General features: G+C 51.5%; 1 protein-coding gene across 2 annotated transcripts in view; it reads right to left on the bottom strand.

Moving 5' to 3' along the window:
* Crispld2 (cysteine rich secretory protein LCCL domain containing 2) overlaps window positions 1-15,608 on the bottom strand; it is a 61,056-nt gene that overhangs the window by 32,459 nt on the left and 12,989 nt on the right. For both annotated transcript variants that reach the window (XM_021169837.1, XM_021169838.1), the window contains exons 2-6: window positions 10,436-10,752; window positions 7,055-7,173; window positions 5,766-5,898; window positions 5,400-5,515; window positions 2,418-2,518 (exon numbers count right to left, since the gene is read on the bottom strand). In XM_021169837.1, the coding sequence (XP_021025496.1) occupies window positions 2,418-2,518; window positions 5,400-5,515; window positions 5,766-5,898; window positions 7,055-7,173; window positions 10,436-10,675 (709 nt within the window). In that variant the 5' untranslated portion in view covers window positions 10,676-10,752. The remainder of the gene's footprint in view (window positions 1-2,417; window positions 2,519-5,399; window positions 5,516-5,765; window positions 5,899-7,054; window positions 7,174-10,435; window positions 10,753-15,608) is intronic.

Raw genomic sequence — 15,608 nt, 5'->3', positions numbered from 1 at the left:
CTCCATACATGGGAGAAGCTTACCAAAATCCAAAGTGAGCAAGCGATTCAAACCCCACCCACTGAGAGCCAAGGGGAAAAAAAAGAATGTCAGCAGCAAGGTCTAAGGCTCCCAAGGCTGGAATTTCCAAAGCACAGTGGCACCAGCTCTGGGCTGAACCTCCACAGAGCCCCTAGGCTGCACAGGCAGCCTCAAGGTCCCGTCTGATCAATGCAGGCATTCACAGGGCCCCTCATTGATGGCGGGGCTGTCTGGGCATGGGCTGGGTTTCTTCCACTGGCTTTAAAAACTGATGACTTAAAAGCCCAGCTTCCCTGAGCCAAATCTGGTTTGAAAGAGTCTACGGGGGCTCACGCTTTCAGAGCAAGGGCGAGCAGTCCTGGTCCCTAGCCCCAGACATAAAAGTGGAAAGCTGAAAATCATATACCCAACCCTTTCCGTGGGATGCCATAGGGATGTGTGACCCATAGGGACTTGGGCACTCCCTGGTGACCATCCCTGCCTAGACCAAGCTCTGCTTACTCCCAAGATATTCAACACACAGTATGCTCTGGGTTCCCCTAACTCTGAGTCTGATGACAACTGAGCCTTCAGTCCCTCTCATGACGCCTCATCTTTCTGCTAGAAGAGACGTGGCAACCACTCCTCACATGAAGACGCTAAAGCTCAGAGAGGTAAAGGGATATAAAGAAGCCATCTAAGCTCCCAGAGCTGGGATGTAGCTGGCCAGGGAGCTGGGTTCCTTCCCAGCCTGTTATCCCCCACAGGGAGGTGCCGGATAGAAGGAAACTTCTATCCTTATCCTTAAATCCCCTGTCCCCATTATAGGTCATGGCCTTAAGGGTGCCATGGCACACCCTTAGTTAGTGGCTTATGTAGATAAGCCGGGTTAGGGGAGGTTTTCTGCATGGCTAGCTGAGAAAACCATCGTGCCTGCCAAACAAGAGTTGGGTGTTTTCCACCACAAATAGAGGAATAAGCCCACGGGCACCGTGGGATGGGTAAGCCAGTGTCTGGGGCCTCTGTGTGCTCTGGCTGCTTGAAAGAGCCCTCTGTGGCGGTGAGGGTCTCTATTTACTGGCATGCTCAACAGACCTGCACACACACCACCACCACCACCACCACCCCTTGTGCCCTGGGGCACACCAGCAGCTGTAATAACAGGACAACCAGGTTCTTAAGGAGTCTGGGGCTCATGGGAGCACGGTAGCAGGTGCATGTCTGTCTGCCATCCAGAGACTCCCTGAAGGCGGAGATAGACTTGTCTCTAGGGAAGAGCTGTCACAGGAACTTGGCACAAAGCAGTTCATGGGACAGACTGCAAACAGGGTCTAAATTGTTCCTGTGTCCATCCCAGACCTCTGGTGGTGCCCTTCACATCAGCTAGCTGGAGTAGCAGAGGGCCTACTGTGAACTATGACCTCTGCTGTTCCTCACCCCAGGATCCAACACACTGACCCCAAGTCCATCTCAGGGACAGTACAGGCAAGAGGGTCACTACTGTGTGAGCACCCTCCCCTGCAGTGGACCCCACTCCCTACCCTGTCGGCCTAGGCCAGCTATTAGAACTATACAGAATAGAACTCTCAGCCACAGACATCTGCCCAGGCGGCTATCTCAACCCCTCTTCTGAAACACAACTTCTGAGAGCCAGAAGAACTATTCCAGTATGTAAAGAGTGTGCTAGGCTTGAGAACGTGTGTGTTAACGGTGGGAAGGAAAAAAATGGATGCTTTCTAAGCAGCCCAGTGTGAGCCAACAGAGCCATGCTTGTAGGTTGCCCTGGAGACAGAAAGTAGCCTGTCTGTCCCCCAGCTGCCCCAGCCCCAGGCAGCCTTGAGAGCAGCCACTCTCAAGAGGAAAAGAGCCATGGTGAAGACAAGATGCCAGTGCCAGGGGCTGATTGGGAACCGTCCACTTTGAGTCTCACATTTAATCACCTCGATTGTGTGTGTGTGTGTGTGTGTGTGTGTGTGTGTGTGTGTGTGTGTGCAGGTTTTGTTGGGGGAGTGAAACAGAGTCTTACTAAATAGCCTACGCTGATCTCACATTCATGGCAATCCTCCTGCCTCAACCACCCGAGTGCTGGGATGACAGGTGTGAGCTACCACTTCTGACTTAAGCGACATCTGTTTTAAGCAGACTGCAGACTGAACGTGCTAAGGAAGTTGGGGGGAGGGGTTCAGGTCAAGGCCATGTCCACTGTCCACTGGGACCAGGCCAAGGAGTTGCCCGTGAGGGGCATCTCAGGACAGTGGTGTCTGCAGGGGTGCATGGGCTGAGTGCAGAGGGTAGAGGGGACCCAGGGGTGGCTGCAAGAGTGAGTCTGGAGCTGACTTCATTTCTACCTCAGTCATCACAACCTGTGGCTCAGAGGCCGGAAGCCATACCAGGGCTGTGGCCCTCATGCCACCTACCTCGGTGGCAAAGATTGTTCAGGCAGCCTCCTCCATAGCTGGATGGACACTCAGAGCAGGGACGACCATGCTTGTAGGGGGCCTCGCCAATCCAGTTTCCCCTGTAGACAGAACAGAAACACCATGAAGGAGGCCATCCTTTAGGTCCACCAGGGGACCCCAGAGTCCCTGGTAGGTATGGGTCAGGGAAAGGCAGCTGTCGACTCCCTCCAGTACCAGTCAACCAGGGGGCTCTGGGCACGATGATGAGAGCCTGTCTGAGCACTGTGTAAGAAATGGCTCCCTGGGTGACATATGTGGCCTCAGATCCATCTAAGTGACCTCAGCCATTGTCCCCAACCCGTAGCTTTGGCTCATTATTCATTTAGTGGATAATCACCAGGGCAACACTCGGTCAATGTTCTTGATAGTATGTATAAAGCAAAGAGGCCCACAAGAGTGGCCTGTGGTGGCTTTCTAAAGAGGCAGGAGCTCCCGCTAGAGCCATCGAGATGCGAGATGCTTTACAGACACCTCTGTGTATCCTGTGGTCCACTCCAATGGCCAAAGGGTGATGACAACCCTGAGCCAGGGAGGGAGGTGGCCCACACTGGGGGAGGGGGTCTCGCTCTCTCCTTTGCACCGTCGCAGAACACCCTCCTCTCTATAGACCCACCTGGACAGTTGGAACAATTTCTGGATGTGGCTGTGGGCCCCACAGTTCTAAGCCCTCAAGTATTTGGTCTGGGGACACACAGTGGGGGGCACTGAGGTGAACTTCAGTGGGACATCAGGCATAGCTGTTCGTGGGAGAGTGTGGTGGTCCCCTTGCCCACAGGGGTTTGGTTCTGTTCCCCTGCCCAGTTCTCTGCACACTGGACTCTGTTTCTTTAAAGATAGGCCACATTTCCAGGCTTCCTGGTCCAAAAGGGCAGAAACCAGTGTTCACTGAGCTGGCTGGACTTTCTAGCTAGACAGCAGACAGCTAGGCTTCCAAACCTTGGACTATCCCACGGATGGCACTGTATGCACACGTGAGGTCATAGGGGCAAGAGCCAGGCACATCTTGCTCTATTCCCAGCCTCTTGTGCATTGTCCCCTCCCTGGTTTCATGATGGTGTCCCGGGCAGCTAAGAGCCTGGGAATGCCTCTTAAAGAGAAAGGCCATGGGAAGTGTGGAATATTATACAGCAGTCAAAAGTAACTAAGTAGCAAACAAACTGACCGTGGCTGAGTCTCACAGGCAGTGCCCGCCCTCATTCGCAATGAAGGCCACACGTCAGTATGGGCCTTTAGGAAAGTAATGTTAATGCAATCCCAAGAGTGGGGCCCTTCTCCAGGAGGACCAGAACCTTCACAAGAGGAGTTCCAAAGCGCATGCTCACTCTCTGCCCTCTCCCACAGCCGCGCATGCTCACTCTCTGCTCGCTCCCACAGCCGCGCATGCTCACTCTCTGCTCTCTCCCACAGCCCAGCATGCTCACTCTCTGCTCTCCCACAGCCAAGTGGGAGTGCAGAAGGAAGAGTGGTAACTGCAAGCCAGGGGACATTTCCCTAGACTCAGTGCCTCCCGGGCCTTCATTCTGCCCTCCCACACAGGATGTAGCCTGAAGAGTTCACTCTAGGTCCTAGGCTGGTTCGACAGAAGACCCTTGACCCTGTGGTGCCTTTACCAAGAAAGGGGAGAGAACAGCAGCAGGGAAGGAAAAGAAAAAAATCTTTTTGCATTTATTTATTTAATGTGTATGTGTGTATCCATGTGGAAGTTGGTTTTTACTTCCTGCTACGTGGGTCCTGGGAATCGAACTCAGGTCATCAGATTTGGAGGCAAGCCCCTTTACCTGCTGAACCGTCTCACTGGCCCCGAGAGTTTAGGTTTCTGATTAGAGCCAGCATTTTTCTTTTTTAAACATAAAAATTTAATCCAACTTGTCTCTCACTTTGCACCTTAAGCTGAGCTAGGAGTCGCCTCGCCTCAGAAGCAGAGTCCCCAGGAAGGTGGCTGCTCAGCCGCCACCCCAAAGCCACGCTCCCCACCCCCACCCTACCCCCCCTCCTCTGACCTGGATTACTTTATTCCTCTTATAAGTAAGCATGTCAGACAGCACAGCACAGCGCCTGTGCCCGTGCCGGGATGGCGGCCAGCATGGTTGTTCAAACCACAGGCTGCAAACGGGGAAGTAGCTCTGCGCTCTGTACATATCTGTGCAGTGAGCCGTTGGGTGAATGACGCCCTGTGACTGGAGTTGCTCTGTGAAGAGGGCAGCTACACTGGACAGACCTGGTGTGGCCTGTTTAGGAGGGGAAGGAGAACCTGAGAGACCCAGTCTGGTGAGAAGTCATGTGGATCCTAGGAATCGAACTGAGATCATCAGGCTTGGAGGCAAGCCCCTTTACCTGCTGAGCCATCTCACTGGCCCCAAGAGTTAGGTTTCTGATTAGAGGACTCAATCTGTGGCTCCACTTCAGGGAAAATGGCACTGATGATGAAGTCTGTCTGTCTGTCTCTCTCTCTGTCTCCTGCCCCTCTCCTCTCTTTCCACTCTCTCCTCACCTCATTCTCCACTCTGCTCCTCCCTCCTGCCAGACAACGGCTACCCTTGCTTGTACAAGCGGTTTTAGGAGATGACTCAGAAAACCAGTTGGAGCAATTGTGGTTCCCCCTCGTCTATGATTGATCTAGGCTCTGGTCAAAAGCATTTTGTGGGGCAATTCCAGAGGAGACGACTCATTCCTATAATTCTACTACGTTAAGTGGAATTGTATGTGAAGACAGAGCGCTGGAACTCAGCAGCCACGTTGGGGCCATGAGGACCTTAAGATGGCCCAAGTCCTTGCTGACTGACTCTCCAGAGCGTTTGCTCGCCTAGATGCAGCCATTTCTAGACTCTTTGTTAGTGAGGTAACTAAGACTTCACTCTTGAGGCCAGTTTTAGCTCGTTCTGCCATGGCTGACAAGCATACCCCAGCTTGGCTTGTGTGACCAAGACTACGTAGCCTTACTTGGGAGAATAATTGCAGACGAGATACACGGCATTCTCCCAAGTGTCTCCCCAGACGTTCATGTTCCGACAGGTATGCACGGCACAGCCGATCTTGTTGGTGGTGGCCCAGACCATCTGAAATGACAGCACTGTGTTGAAGCTCAAGGGTGACTCTGTAGGGCACCGGTGAAAAACCTCAGCAACAAAGCTTCCAGAGCCTACTCCAGGTGTCTCCTCCGTGAGCTCATGGATAGCAAAAAGTGGGAATCAACCAGTGTGCTCTGAGACAAACCGAATTAAAGCAAAGGCCTCATGCACTCCCATTTCCAAACACAACCCCCCAGGTCTGGGGCCCAGGCTGAGTGGAGTTCAGTGCCCGCATTACCTGTGTGTAGTGGGTGCACATGGGTCCCGAGCACCGCTCCCGGCACCGTGGAGTGCACTCGTGGGGGTATGGGTAGGTGTAATCTTTCACCTCGTCGTACCACGACTGCACGTGGAACCCAGGAGAGCGGTACCTATGGGGACAGAAGTGGGAGAGGGAGAGAGAGACAGACAGACAGACAGAATCAATCAATCAATCAGGGCCAAGCAGAAGTACTTTGCAAGGAGACAGAGGGATGAAAAGTAGACATAGCAGACATATCTTACAGACATTGAGTGTCTGAGGAGTGACACACAGCTCTGACACTGTGGTGGGACCATAGACCTGCAGCCATTGCCCCAGGATGGCCTTGAACTCACGACTCCCCTGCCTGCCCATCCTGAGGGCCCGGGTTCCAGGTGTGAGCCGCTCCGCACTCCCTGTTCTGTTTGGTTTCAGTCAGGAAGCAAAAATAAGAACTTGTCTGTGAACCCACAGCAAGTGTAAACAGAGTGGTTCGAAGAGAATGAGGTCTCAGGCAAAGTGACCCTTCATGACAGCATTGCGGTCAGCCGGGCAGTTTGAGGTCTTGTAACAATTACCAGCCGGGACCAGCATCAGCAGCTGTGGTCAGCAAGTCCTGGGACACTGGCCTCCCACCCTGGTCAGTCCCTCAGAGGCACGTGCCATGAGGAGCTGGGGCAGAAGGGGGCCTGCCTGTCACTCCTACAGATACTGAACCCACACCAGCATGCCTTAGGGGAGGACTCTACCTATCACAGCAGGGACAGTCTGAGCCTCTAACCCCATCCCTGTCCCAGCATCCCTGGGGGATGACTGGAGGGAAGGGCCTCAGAATAGAACCAAGCACCAAACCAAAGCCGTGGGGACAGAAAGGCCATCTTCACCCAAGGAGTGCTGTGCTTGCTACACACCACTATGCTAGAAGGAAGGGGGCCCATAGAAGGAAAAGGGAAGTCAGCGGGGAGGTGGGGGGCAGTCTGGGCTGCAGTTGGAATTTTGTAAAAATGCACTGGTGCCTGGCCAAGCAGCAGGCTAAAAACGAAGAGCTGAGCCTGTCAGAGCTGCAGGTTGCCCCATTAAGTGGTTTGTTTGTTTGTTTGCTTGTTGTGCTAGGAATAGAACCCAGAGCCTCACACCTATCAGATGCGTACTCTCCCCCCCCGCCCCCCCCCCCGCCCCCGACACACACCTTGATGACACGTGGGAACGCCAAGTCCTCTGTGGCCAGCAGCCAACTCACACTCAGGTAGGGGATGCTGCAGCTCGGGGGTGCTAGCTGCTCTTACCTGCCCCAGTGCACAGCCAGGTTCTGCCCGATGGACCTCAGAAGGCCGGCAGGCCCGTGCTCCCACAGGCACCTATGTGCCCACGCTGCTGCGGATCTCTCCAGCTCCTCATCCCAAATCTGTAGGGCAGACAGAGACGGCAGCTGACCGTCAGGAGGGCGAAGCAGAAACAGCAGCCCCGGGGACTGTCAGCACAGGCTGTGCCTCTAACTTGTGAGAAGCCCAGGCGATCGCACAACTAGAGGATCGGGCGGGGTGTGCCAAATGACAGTCAGACACCGAGAGGCCAGGTGAGATCTTGGTCACTCACGGGCCATTCTTAGGGGCCAAGAGCCCACTCACAGCCCCAGTGCCAGCCCTGGATGCACCCAAGTCTCTCCCCGTCTTCTTGCCTCATTCCTGGTCTTATTTTATCTTACAGAATAAAGGGCAGAGGCTTTGAGAAGCCAGGCCAGATGCCCACAATCTCATACCCAGATAGTCTAGAACCAGGCTCTGGCCCTAGGCCCGTAGGTCTGTCTGGGGATACCCATATCTCCAGGATCACCATGATGTGTTGCCAGGAAAAAAAAATCAGAAATTCAAGCACCAGCAGACCCCTGGGGAACCCCCAACTTGTTGCCTTTTTAGGGAAGGAGCTGTGGAAAGTATCGAGGTTTCTGCATTCCGTGCCCTCGCGCCCTTCCCTGCTCACGGACTCAATCTTCATACTCCCGCTCCCGACCACCTCAGCCTTTAGCTTCTACAGCCACCTTGAGCCCCTCATGGGCTTTTTGGGTGTCCTCAGTCTCTAGAAGCCTGCTGTCAGGGGGTGCAGCAGCGGGGGGCGTGGGCTCCTCTGGTCAGCAGCCCCACGAGGTTTCATCCACCTTATGTGAAGATTCCCCCACCCCCCATGTGCATGTCTAGACCGTGTGCTCAAATACTCCACAGAACTCTCCAATAAGCTAAACCTCATGCAGGCAGAAGGCGTGAAAGGTAGGATTTTTCCCTGTCCAATCACATTAGGGCAGTGGGAGGAAGGCTTGTAATTGGACAGGAGAAAGGAGGCAGAGCGAGGAGTTGGGGAGATGAGAGAGAGGGCTGAGGAGGAGAGGGAGAACCAGAATGGAGGTTGACAAGTGGTGTTATCAAAAGGTTAGAATAATTGTGTTAAAACTTAATCATTATCATTTGGCTCCAAGATTATTGTATCGGCATCTTGTAAATTGTGTTATTGATACATACATCTGATTGGCTAATTAAGCAGTAAGAGTCTTGATTCTACCAGGTAATTAGGTGTTGAGATGGCTAACCAGGGGTGTGTGGGGTGTTGCATGAAAGTGAGAGGAACTCGGGGGAGGGGGGGCGTCCAAGAAATGGCCTGGTGGAAGCCATATGGCCTAGCAAGGCGGGCGAGTTGGCGAGCCGAGAGAGTTGGTGGGCCAAGAGACCTGGCACAGAGGCTAGCTCTAGATAGTTCCCGAAACAGGACGGAGCCTGTGGTCCCCCCACATTCTTATCTTTATCCCCTCACTATGTATGTCAGGGCCATGACCCTTCCAGATTAGCCTGAGTCTAGTTTCCCATCTGCAGACCAGAATCAATACTTCCTGTTCCCCGGAGTCCCAGCAGGGCCCCTCAGGTCCTCACGCACCCACCCCTAACCTGGTTCTCCATGGTGTCTCTGCTGGGAAGATGCACCACACTGCCCACCTGCCCAGGGGTAGCTGCTGGGACATGGTCCTCCAGCAGGAGCTGCCTCATCTTTGGCAAAGGCGGTAGAAGGACAGTCTGAAGCTACCATTGACAACATGGCCTCTCTGAGCCGTCCCTGGAGGTCCCACTCCTGTGTGAGGTGCCTGGCCACCTGTGCAGTATCTGGGAAGCAGTGAGCATCAAGTCTCTGAAGGTTTACAATCTACTGAGGCAGGGTCACTCCCAGGGACAAGGAGTGACCCTGTGGTGTGTGGCCAGCTTCGTCCTCACCCCGATCCTCACCCAGTTCTGGAAAGCCAGCCAAGGGGAATCTTTCCACCCTGGAACTCAGGGACACATGGCCACTTCACTTGGCTACCCCAGCTTGTAGCAAGAGCTCGGGAGAGCTGGCCTCTCTGGCTTCTGTCATCCTTGGCAAAGGCCAGGCATGAGACAGAGCAGCTAAAAGAGGAGACTGCCTAGGTACCTCAGGAGCCTACCCAAGAACTCTGCCACGAGTTTTTATGTTTCTAACCATGCCCTGCAAAAAGAAGCACACACCCACTCCATGGGATGACATCTTGGAAGGGTGCACAGATTTCCAGAGGGAAAAGATACAGGTTTATACCGTGCTACCCCAGAGCAGCCTTGCTTGGGGCCCACATAGCTGGCCACTCATTCTAGACCCTTGAGACCATGAATCCCAGGGTGGTCTCTGGGAGAAAGTTGTACTGGCTGGTTTTGTGTGTCAACTTGACACAAGCTGGAGTTATCACAGACAAAGGAGCCTCCCTTGAGGAAATGCCTCCATGAGATCCAGCTGTAAGGCATTCCCTCAATTAGTGATCAAGGGTGGGAGGGCCCCTTGTAGTTGGTACCATCCCTGGGCTGGTGGACTTGGGTTCTATAAGAAAGCAAACTGAGCAAGCCAGGGGATGCAAGCCAGTAAGGAACATCCCTCCATGGCCTCCTCTGCATCAGCTCCTGCTTCCTGACCTGCTTGAGTTCCGGTCCTGACTTCCCTTGGTGATGAACAGCTGAATAAGTGGAAGTGTAAGCTGAATAAACCCTTTCCTCCCCAACCTGCTTCTTGGTCATGTTTGTGAAGGAATAGAAACCCTAAGACAGAAGTCAATGGCAGCTTCAGAGAGGAGGTAGCCTGTGACATGGGGGACACGGACAGAAACAGGGCTGAACAGCGAGAGAAGCCTGGCCTTGGGTCCACTGAGGGAGAGAGAGAAAGGAGGGATTAGAAGAGAAAGGAGGTGTGAAGTGGGGTGCCGGTGGGCAGAGTGCATCTCAGTTAGAAGAGAGCCTGTAGCTGAGTCCGGAGAGTACAGCTCAGTTGGCAGAATGCTTGCCTCGCATGCACATGGCCCTGGGCTCATCTCCAGCGCTGCATAAACTGGGCATGGTGGTGGACATCTGTAGTCCTAGCACTTGGGAGATGGAGCAGAAGACCCGAAGTTCAAGGCCATCCTTGACTACAGATCGGGTTTAAAGTCAGCCTAAGCTGTCAGAAAGGCACATTGGTAACACCAACGCTTAGGAGGCTGGATGCAGATGGGTCACTTCGAAGTTGAGTCAACCCCAGCTACATAGTGAGTTCAAGGATAGCCAGGACTTTGTGAGACCTCTCAAAAAAAAAAATCGTAAGACACCGCCCCTCCCCTGGGCCCACCATCACCCCGGTGGGATGCTCACCATGTGTTCCATGTTGGAGGCAGGGGGATACACCTGGCCTCGCAGCTTGTTGTGTAGCATGAGGATCTCCTGGCGGTCTGACATGGGGATGGCCCTGCGCACGCGTGAGTGTGGCTCTGCATGCTGGTACTTGCTCAGCAGCTTCTCCAGGCTCGTGGTGTTGGGAAGGAGAAAGGCCTGTACTCCGCAGACCAGCAGAGCCAGCCCCATCAGGACCATATTGTTCAGAAGACAGCTCATGGCTTCACGACTTCAGCCACAACTAAGGGGGAGGGGTCAGCCTGGGCTCCTGAAGTAGGGCTGGGCACCGGAAGGTTCTGGAAGGAAAAGAGGAAATGGGATACAGCAAATTAGAACCAGGTCAGCCATACCACCTCATCAGAACAGGGAAGGCTCTGTCCCATTAGTCAAAGTTGCCCCTTGTCTTTGCTCACACAGAAACTCCAGGGATGTAACTGTCATGTGGGCTTGGGAGTTCCAGGGACAAGGTGGACAGAGGAAGGGAGGGGATGGAAGATGAGGCAGAGTTCTAGAGAGTTATTTCCTGTCCCAGGAGGCAGGCAGAGCCAGAATGCTCTCTATTACCCTGAAGTATAATCTTATAGCTCCCATTCTAACAAACAGGACAGCATGGGTTAAGGTAGCTGCCCACAGGAGCTGGGGCTAGAGCAATGTTCTTAGGGCTAGCAGGGTGTTCACTGTCTGTTTCATGACACTCTCTGGAAAGGCTTCCATTTTGACCTGAGAATACCGACACACCCAATTCAGGGACAGGGACACCCAAAAGCCAGACAATCAGGTCTGGCTCTGAGGTTCTTGCATACTGTCCTGCCTTCTGGGAAGGATGCTCGGAGGCAGGTCAAGCGGTGACTCTGTAGATCAGGACTCACTAATTAAGTCTCTGGGATGCTTAGCCAGGGCACGCCCCTGGAAACCCTCCAGGGTCCCAACCAAGCCTGTGTAAGACCAAAGGCACAACATAGAGAGGCGGGGCTCCGCTGCTCTCTCCTATGCCAGACTCAAACCCTGCCCTGCTCCAAGGGAGGAAGCCTCGGGGGCAGAGCCCAGGAGAATGCAGAGGGCCCACTGTGTGCAATGGCCCCAGCCAAGAAGCACACCAAGAATGCAGAACATTCAGGATGTCCAAGCTCTCTTGGGTCGGTCATATCACCATAAACACACATCCCAAGCTGCAGAGTCAGATCAAAGTGACACACCAAAACATGTCACTGCCTCTCCACCCTGGGATCATGGCAATGCCCCACCTGTGTTTTTCCGTGCTTGTCTAGCTCAAAGGGCAGGACCCAAAGCATTAACTGTCATGTGACCTTACCATGGCCAACCAGATGAAAACCCAGAAACAGACAGAATCAGAGAGCAGTCAGTAGGAGGAGCAGTGGGTTGACTGGTGGCAGGAAATGGAGTAGAGAACTATATAGGGGGTAAAAGGAGCCAATAAGTACAGCATGGTGGTAAGTTTAAAAACCGGTAGAAGATGATAGTGTGTGTGCTTGATACACGGAGCAGTGAGACACCTGGCCACCTTCCATTCACAGAGCTGGAAAAGCATAGACAGAAAGAGAGAACACACACAGAATTGTAGATATATATATACATATACATACATACATACATACACAGAGTCATATATATATACATACATACATACATACACACACATACACACAATATATACACACAGCCATATATATATATACACATACATACAGTCATATATATATATATATATATATGTACACAATACACACACAGCCATATATATATATACATATACACAGAGAGTCATATATATATACACATACACATAGTTATATATATATATATATATATATATATATATACACACACACACACACACATATATACAGAGAGAGTCATATATATATATATATATATATATACACACAGAGAGTCATATATATATGTATATATATATATAGGCGCACGCCTTTAATCCCAGCACTCGGGAGGCAGAGGCAGGCGGATTTCTGAGTTCGAGGCCAGCCTGGTCTACAAAGTGAGTTCCAGGACAGCCAGGGCTATACAGAGAAACCCTGTCTCGAAAAACCAAAAAAAAAAAAAAAAAAAAAAAAAAAAAAAAAACAAAAAAAAAAACAGAGTCATATATATATATATACACACACAGAGNTATATATATATATATATNTGTGTGTGTGTATATATATATATATATATATATACATTCACACAGAGTCATATATAAATATATACACAGTCATATATATATATACACACACGTACACATACACACAGAGTCATATATATATATATACACAGAATCATGTATATATATATATACAGTCATATATATGTATATATATATATATATACACACACACACAAGTACACATATATACACACAGAGACACACACATACAACACACACAGATATACACACACATACATATATATATATATATACACACACTCAGACATACATGCACACAGAGACACAGATATGCACACAAACACATACATGTAAACACCCACACTCTTGAACACACCTATGCACAGATCTATACACTTAGACACATCCTACTATAAATAAAGAAACTTTAAAGTATCATGTCACAGATACAAGCAGAGAGACACGTATGAGAGGACACAGAGAGATGATGCCACCTGTAAGCCAGGGGAGACCTCAGTAAGAGCCAGTCCCACCCACAGCTCCGCCTCTGGCTCCTGGTCTCTGGCACTTCAGAGCAACTCCACATCAGGCAATACAGGAGCAAGAAGGGGGTGGGCCTCAGGTGTTCGTGGGCTATAGCATGTTAAAGGAACAAGAGGGAGGAAGACTCCAGTCCATGGGACCCAGTGCTTGCCGTAAGCCACAAGCTGTAGCATGGCTCACAGGGACATGTCCAGAATCCCAGCTTGTGGGGAACCAACCACTCACTACCCAAACAGCTGTATTAAAACAGGACCAGATGTGCTAGCCTTCCCTGTATTCCAAGGCTGAGGCCAGAAGATCACAAGGTCTAGCCAGCCTGGAGTATAAGGTAAGTTTGAGAGCATCCAACACCACTTGACAAGATTTTGTATCAAATGAAAAGAAAAAATAAGGGACTGGAGAGATGACTCAGTAGTTAAGAGCACTTGCTGTTCTTGTAGAGGACCCACGTTAGAGTCCAGCATCTGTATAGTCACTTACAGTTATATCTACAACTACAACTCCAGGTGGTCTGATGCCCTCTTCTGACCTCCATCGGCACCGGGCACCCACATGGTACACAGACACAAAGGCAAAAACAGTCACATACATAAACAAACTGGATTTTGAAAATTTTTAATGAACACCCCGAAGGGCTGGACTGCAGGGGACCACGCTCCCAGCACTGTGTATGCGTGCCTGCCTTTCCTTTAAATGGTGTGTGATATGTGCTTGCCAATGGGCTGCACACGGAATTCCGTCAGAGGATAACTTGCTGGAGTCAGTGTGGGTCCCAGGGATCAGATGTAGGTCATCTGGCTTGGTGTTAAGTCTCTTCACCCACGTACTAAGTCATCTCACTGGCCCAAAGACATTTTGTAAAGGAGCAGTACACGCTGGCCTGGTTGCCTCGATTTTAGCAATGACTGAGCTGATCCTGACAGTCTTGGCGGCTTTTAGAGGGAGTCCTACCCTTTTCTAGTCTCCTGGCTGCCATGGCTCTCCATTCCTTAGAAGTACGATCCTACGGCTCCTATTCTATAAATGGGATAGCTAGCATTAAGGTAGCTAGCTGCTCAACATTGGACAGCCAGAGACAGAAGCTGGGGCTAGAGGGCTGTTCTTAGGGCTAGAGGGGTGTTCACCCTCTTTCAAGACTCTCTCCGAAGGCTTCCATTTTGACTCCTTCCAAGGCATTCAACTCAGGGACAGCCAAGCAATCAGATCTGGCTCTGAGGTTCTGGCATACTATCCTGCCTCTTGGGAAGGATGCTGGGAAGTTGGTCAATGAGGATCCCCTAATGTGTCACTCCAGGAAGACAAATGGAGCCTCTCTCGGATACTTAGCTAAGACACGCCCCTCCTCAGCAAAAGCATGCGCAGTACCCTCTATGCCACGTCTTTGACACTGTGTGGGCTGCCCTCTCCATCTGCAGCCAGGCTTCAGTTTTCTCAGGTTTTCAGCTGCTCACAGTGTGGGCCTGGGTCGACGCTCCCCCTGTCTCTGGAATAAAGCTCGCACTCCTGGGCTCTTCCCTCCCACCTGATTCTCCTTGGCCCTGCCAAATTTCACACCCTTTTTCATTTCTGTGTACCGTTTGCATGTGCGAATATGCATGATGCCACATGTTTGCCTGTATGCCCACCCGTGTGCACGTGCACGTGGAGGCCACATGTCTTCCTCAGTCACTCTGCAGCTTATGTACCGAAGGTCAGTCTCTCGTGATTTCATCCAGCCCAGGTAGCCAGCTTGCTCGGGGGATCTGGTCTCCACTACAACCACCGAGGTTTTACATAGGTTCTAGCGATCTGAACCCTGGCCCTGACACTTGTGCAGGAATCTGTTTACACCCTGAGCCACACCTCTGATCCTCAACATCATTTCTAGAGGAGCCTCCTCCTACCAACCTCTGACACTCCATCACTCACCAACTTGGACTATCCCCATGGGGGCTGCAGGGCCACACAGCTAAGAGGGACTCTGCAAGGTCTCCTTCTCTTCTACTACAGTGACAAAGAGAATCCAAGTGTCAGGAGCTATCTAGCAAGAGCTAAGGCTAGCAGGTGGCCTTCTTGGAGGTGGCCCACTTTTTTGCAATGGCCTAAGGTGGGTGAGCTCTGAGAGGCAAAGTCCCAAGAGACTTCACCCCAAAATTGCTTCTTGCTGCTGTTATGTCTTTCCTGTCACTATTACTTAGGCTAAGGATATCTGAGCATCAACCCACCCTGTGGAGCAGACCTCCTGCAGAGCAACATAAAGATGAACTTTCATGAATTAATGCAGTTTGGATGAATTCATGATGTTATAGAATTGCTGATTTGATTCAAATTATCTTAGGAAGAAAACATTTTAAGAAATGGTTTTAGCTGGGTGTGGTGGCGCACACCTTTAATCCCAGCACTCTGGAGGCAGAGGCAGGCGGATTTCTGAGTTCGAGGCCAGCCTGGTCTACAAAGTGAGTTCCAGGACAGCCAGGGCTA

Source organism: Mus caroli, chromosome 8 (assembly GCF_900094665.2).
Source record: "Mus caroli chromosome 8, CAROLI_EIJ_v1.1, whole genome shotgun sequence".
NCBI classification, from domain to species: domain Eukaryota; kingdom Metazoa; phylum Chordata; class Mammalia; order Rodentia; family Muridae; genus Mus; species Mus caroli.
The sequence above is the reverse complement of the archived record's forward strand: the minus strand, read 5'-3'. Positions and strand labels throughout refer to the sequence as shown.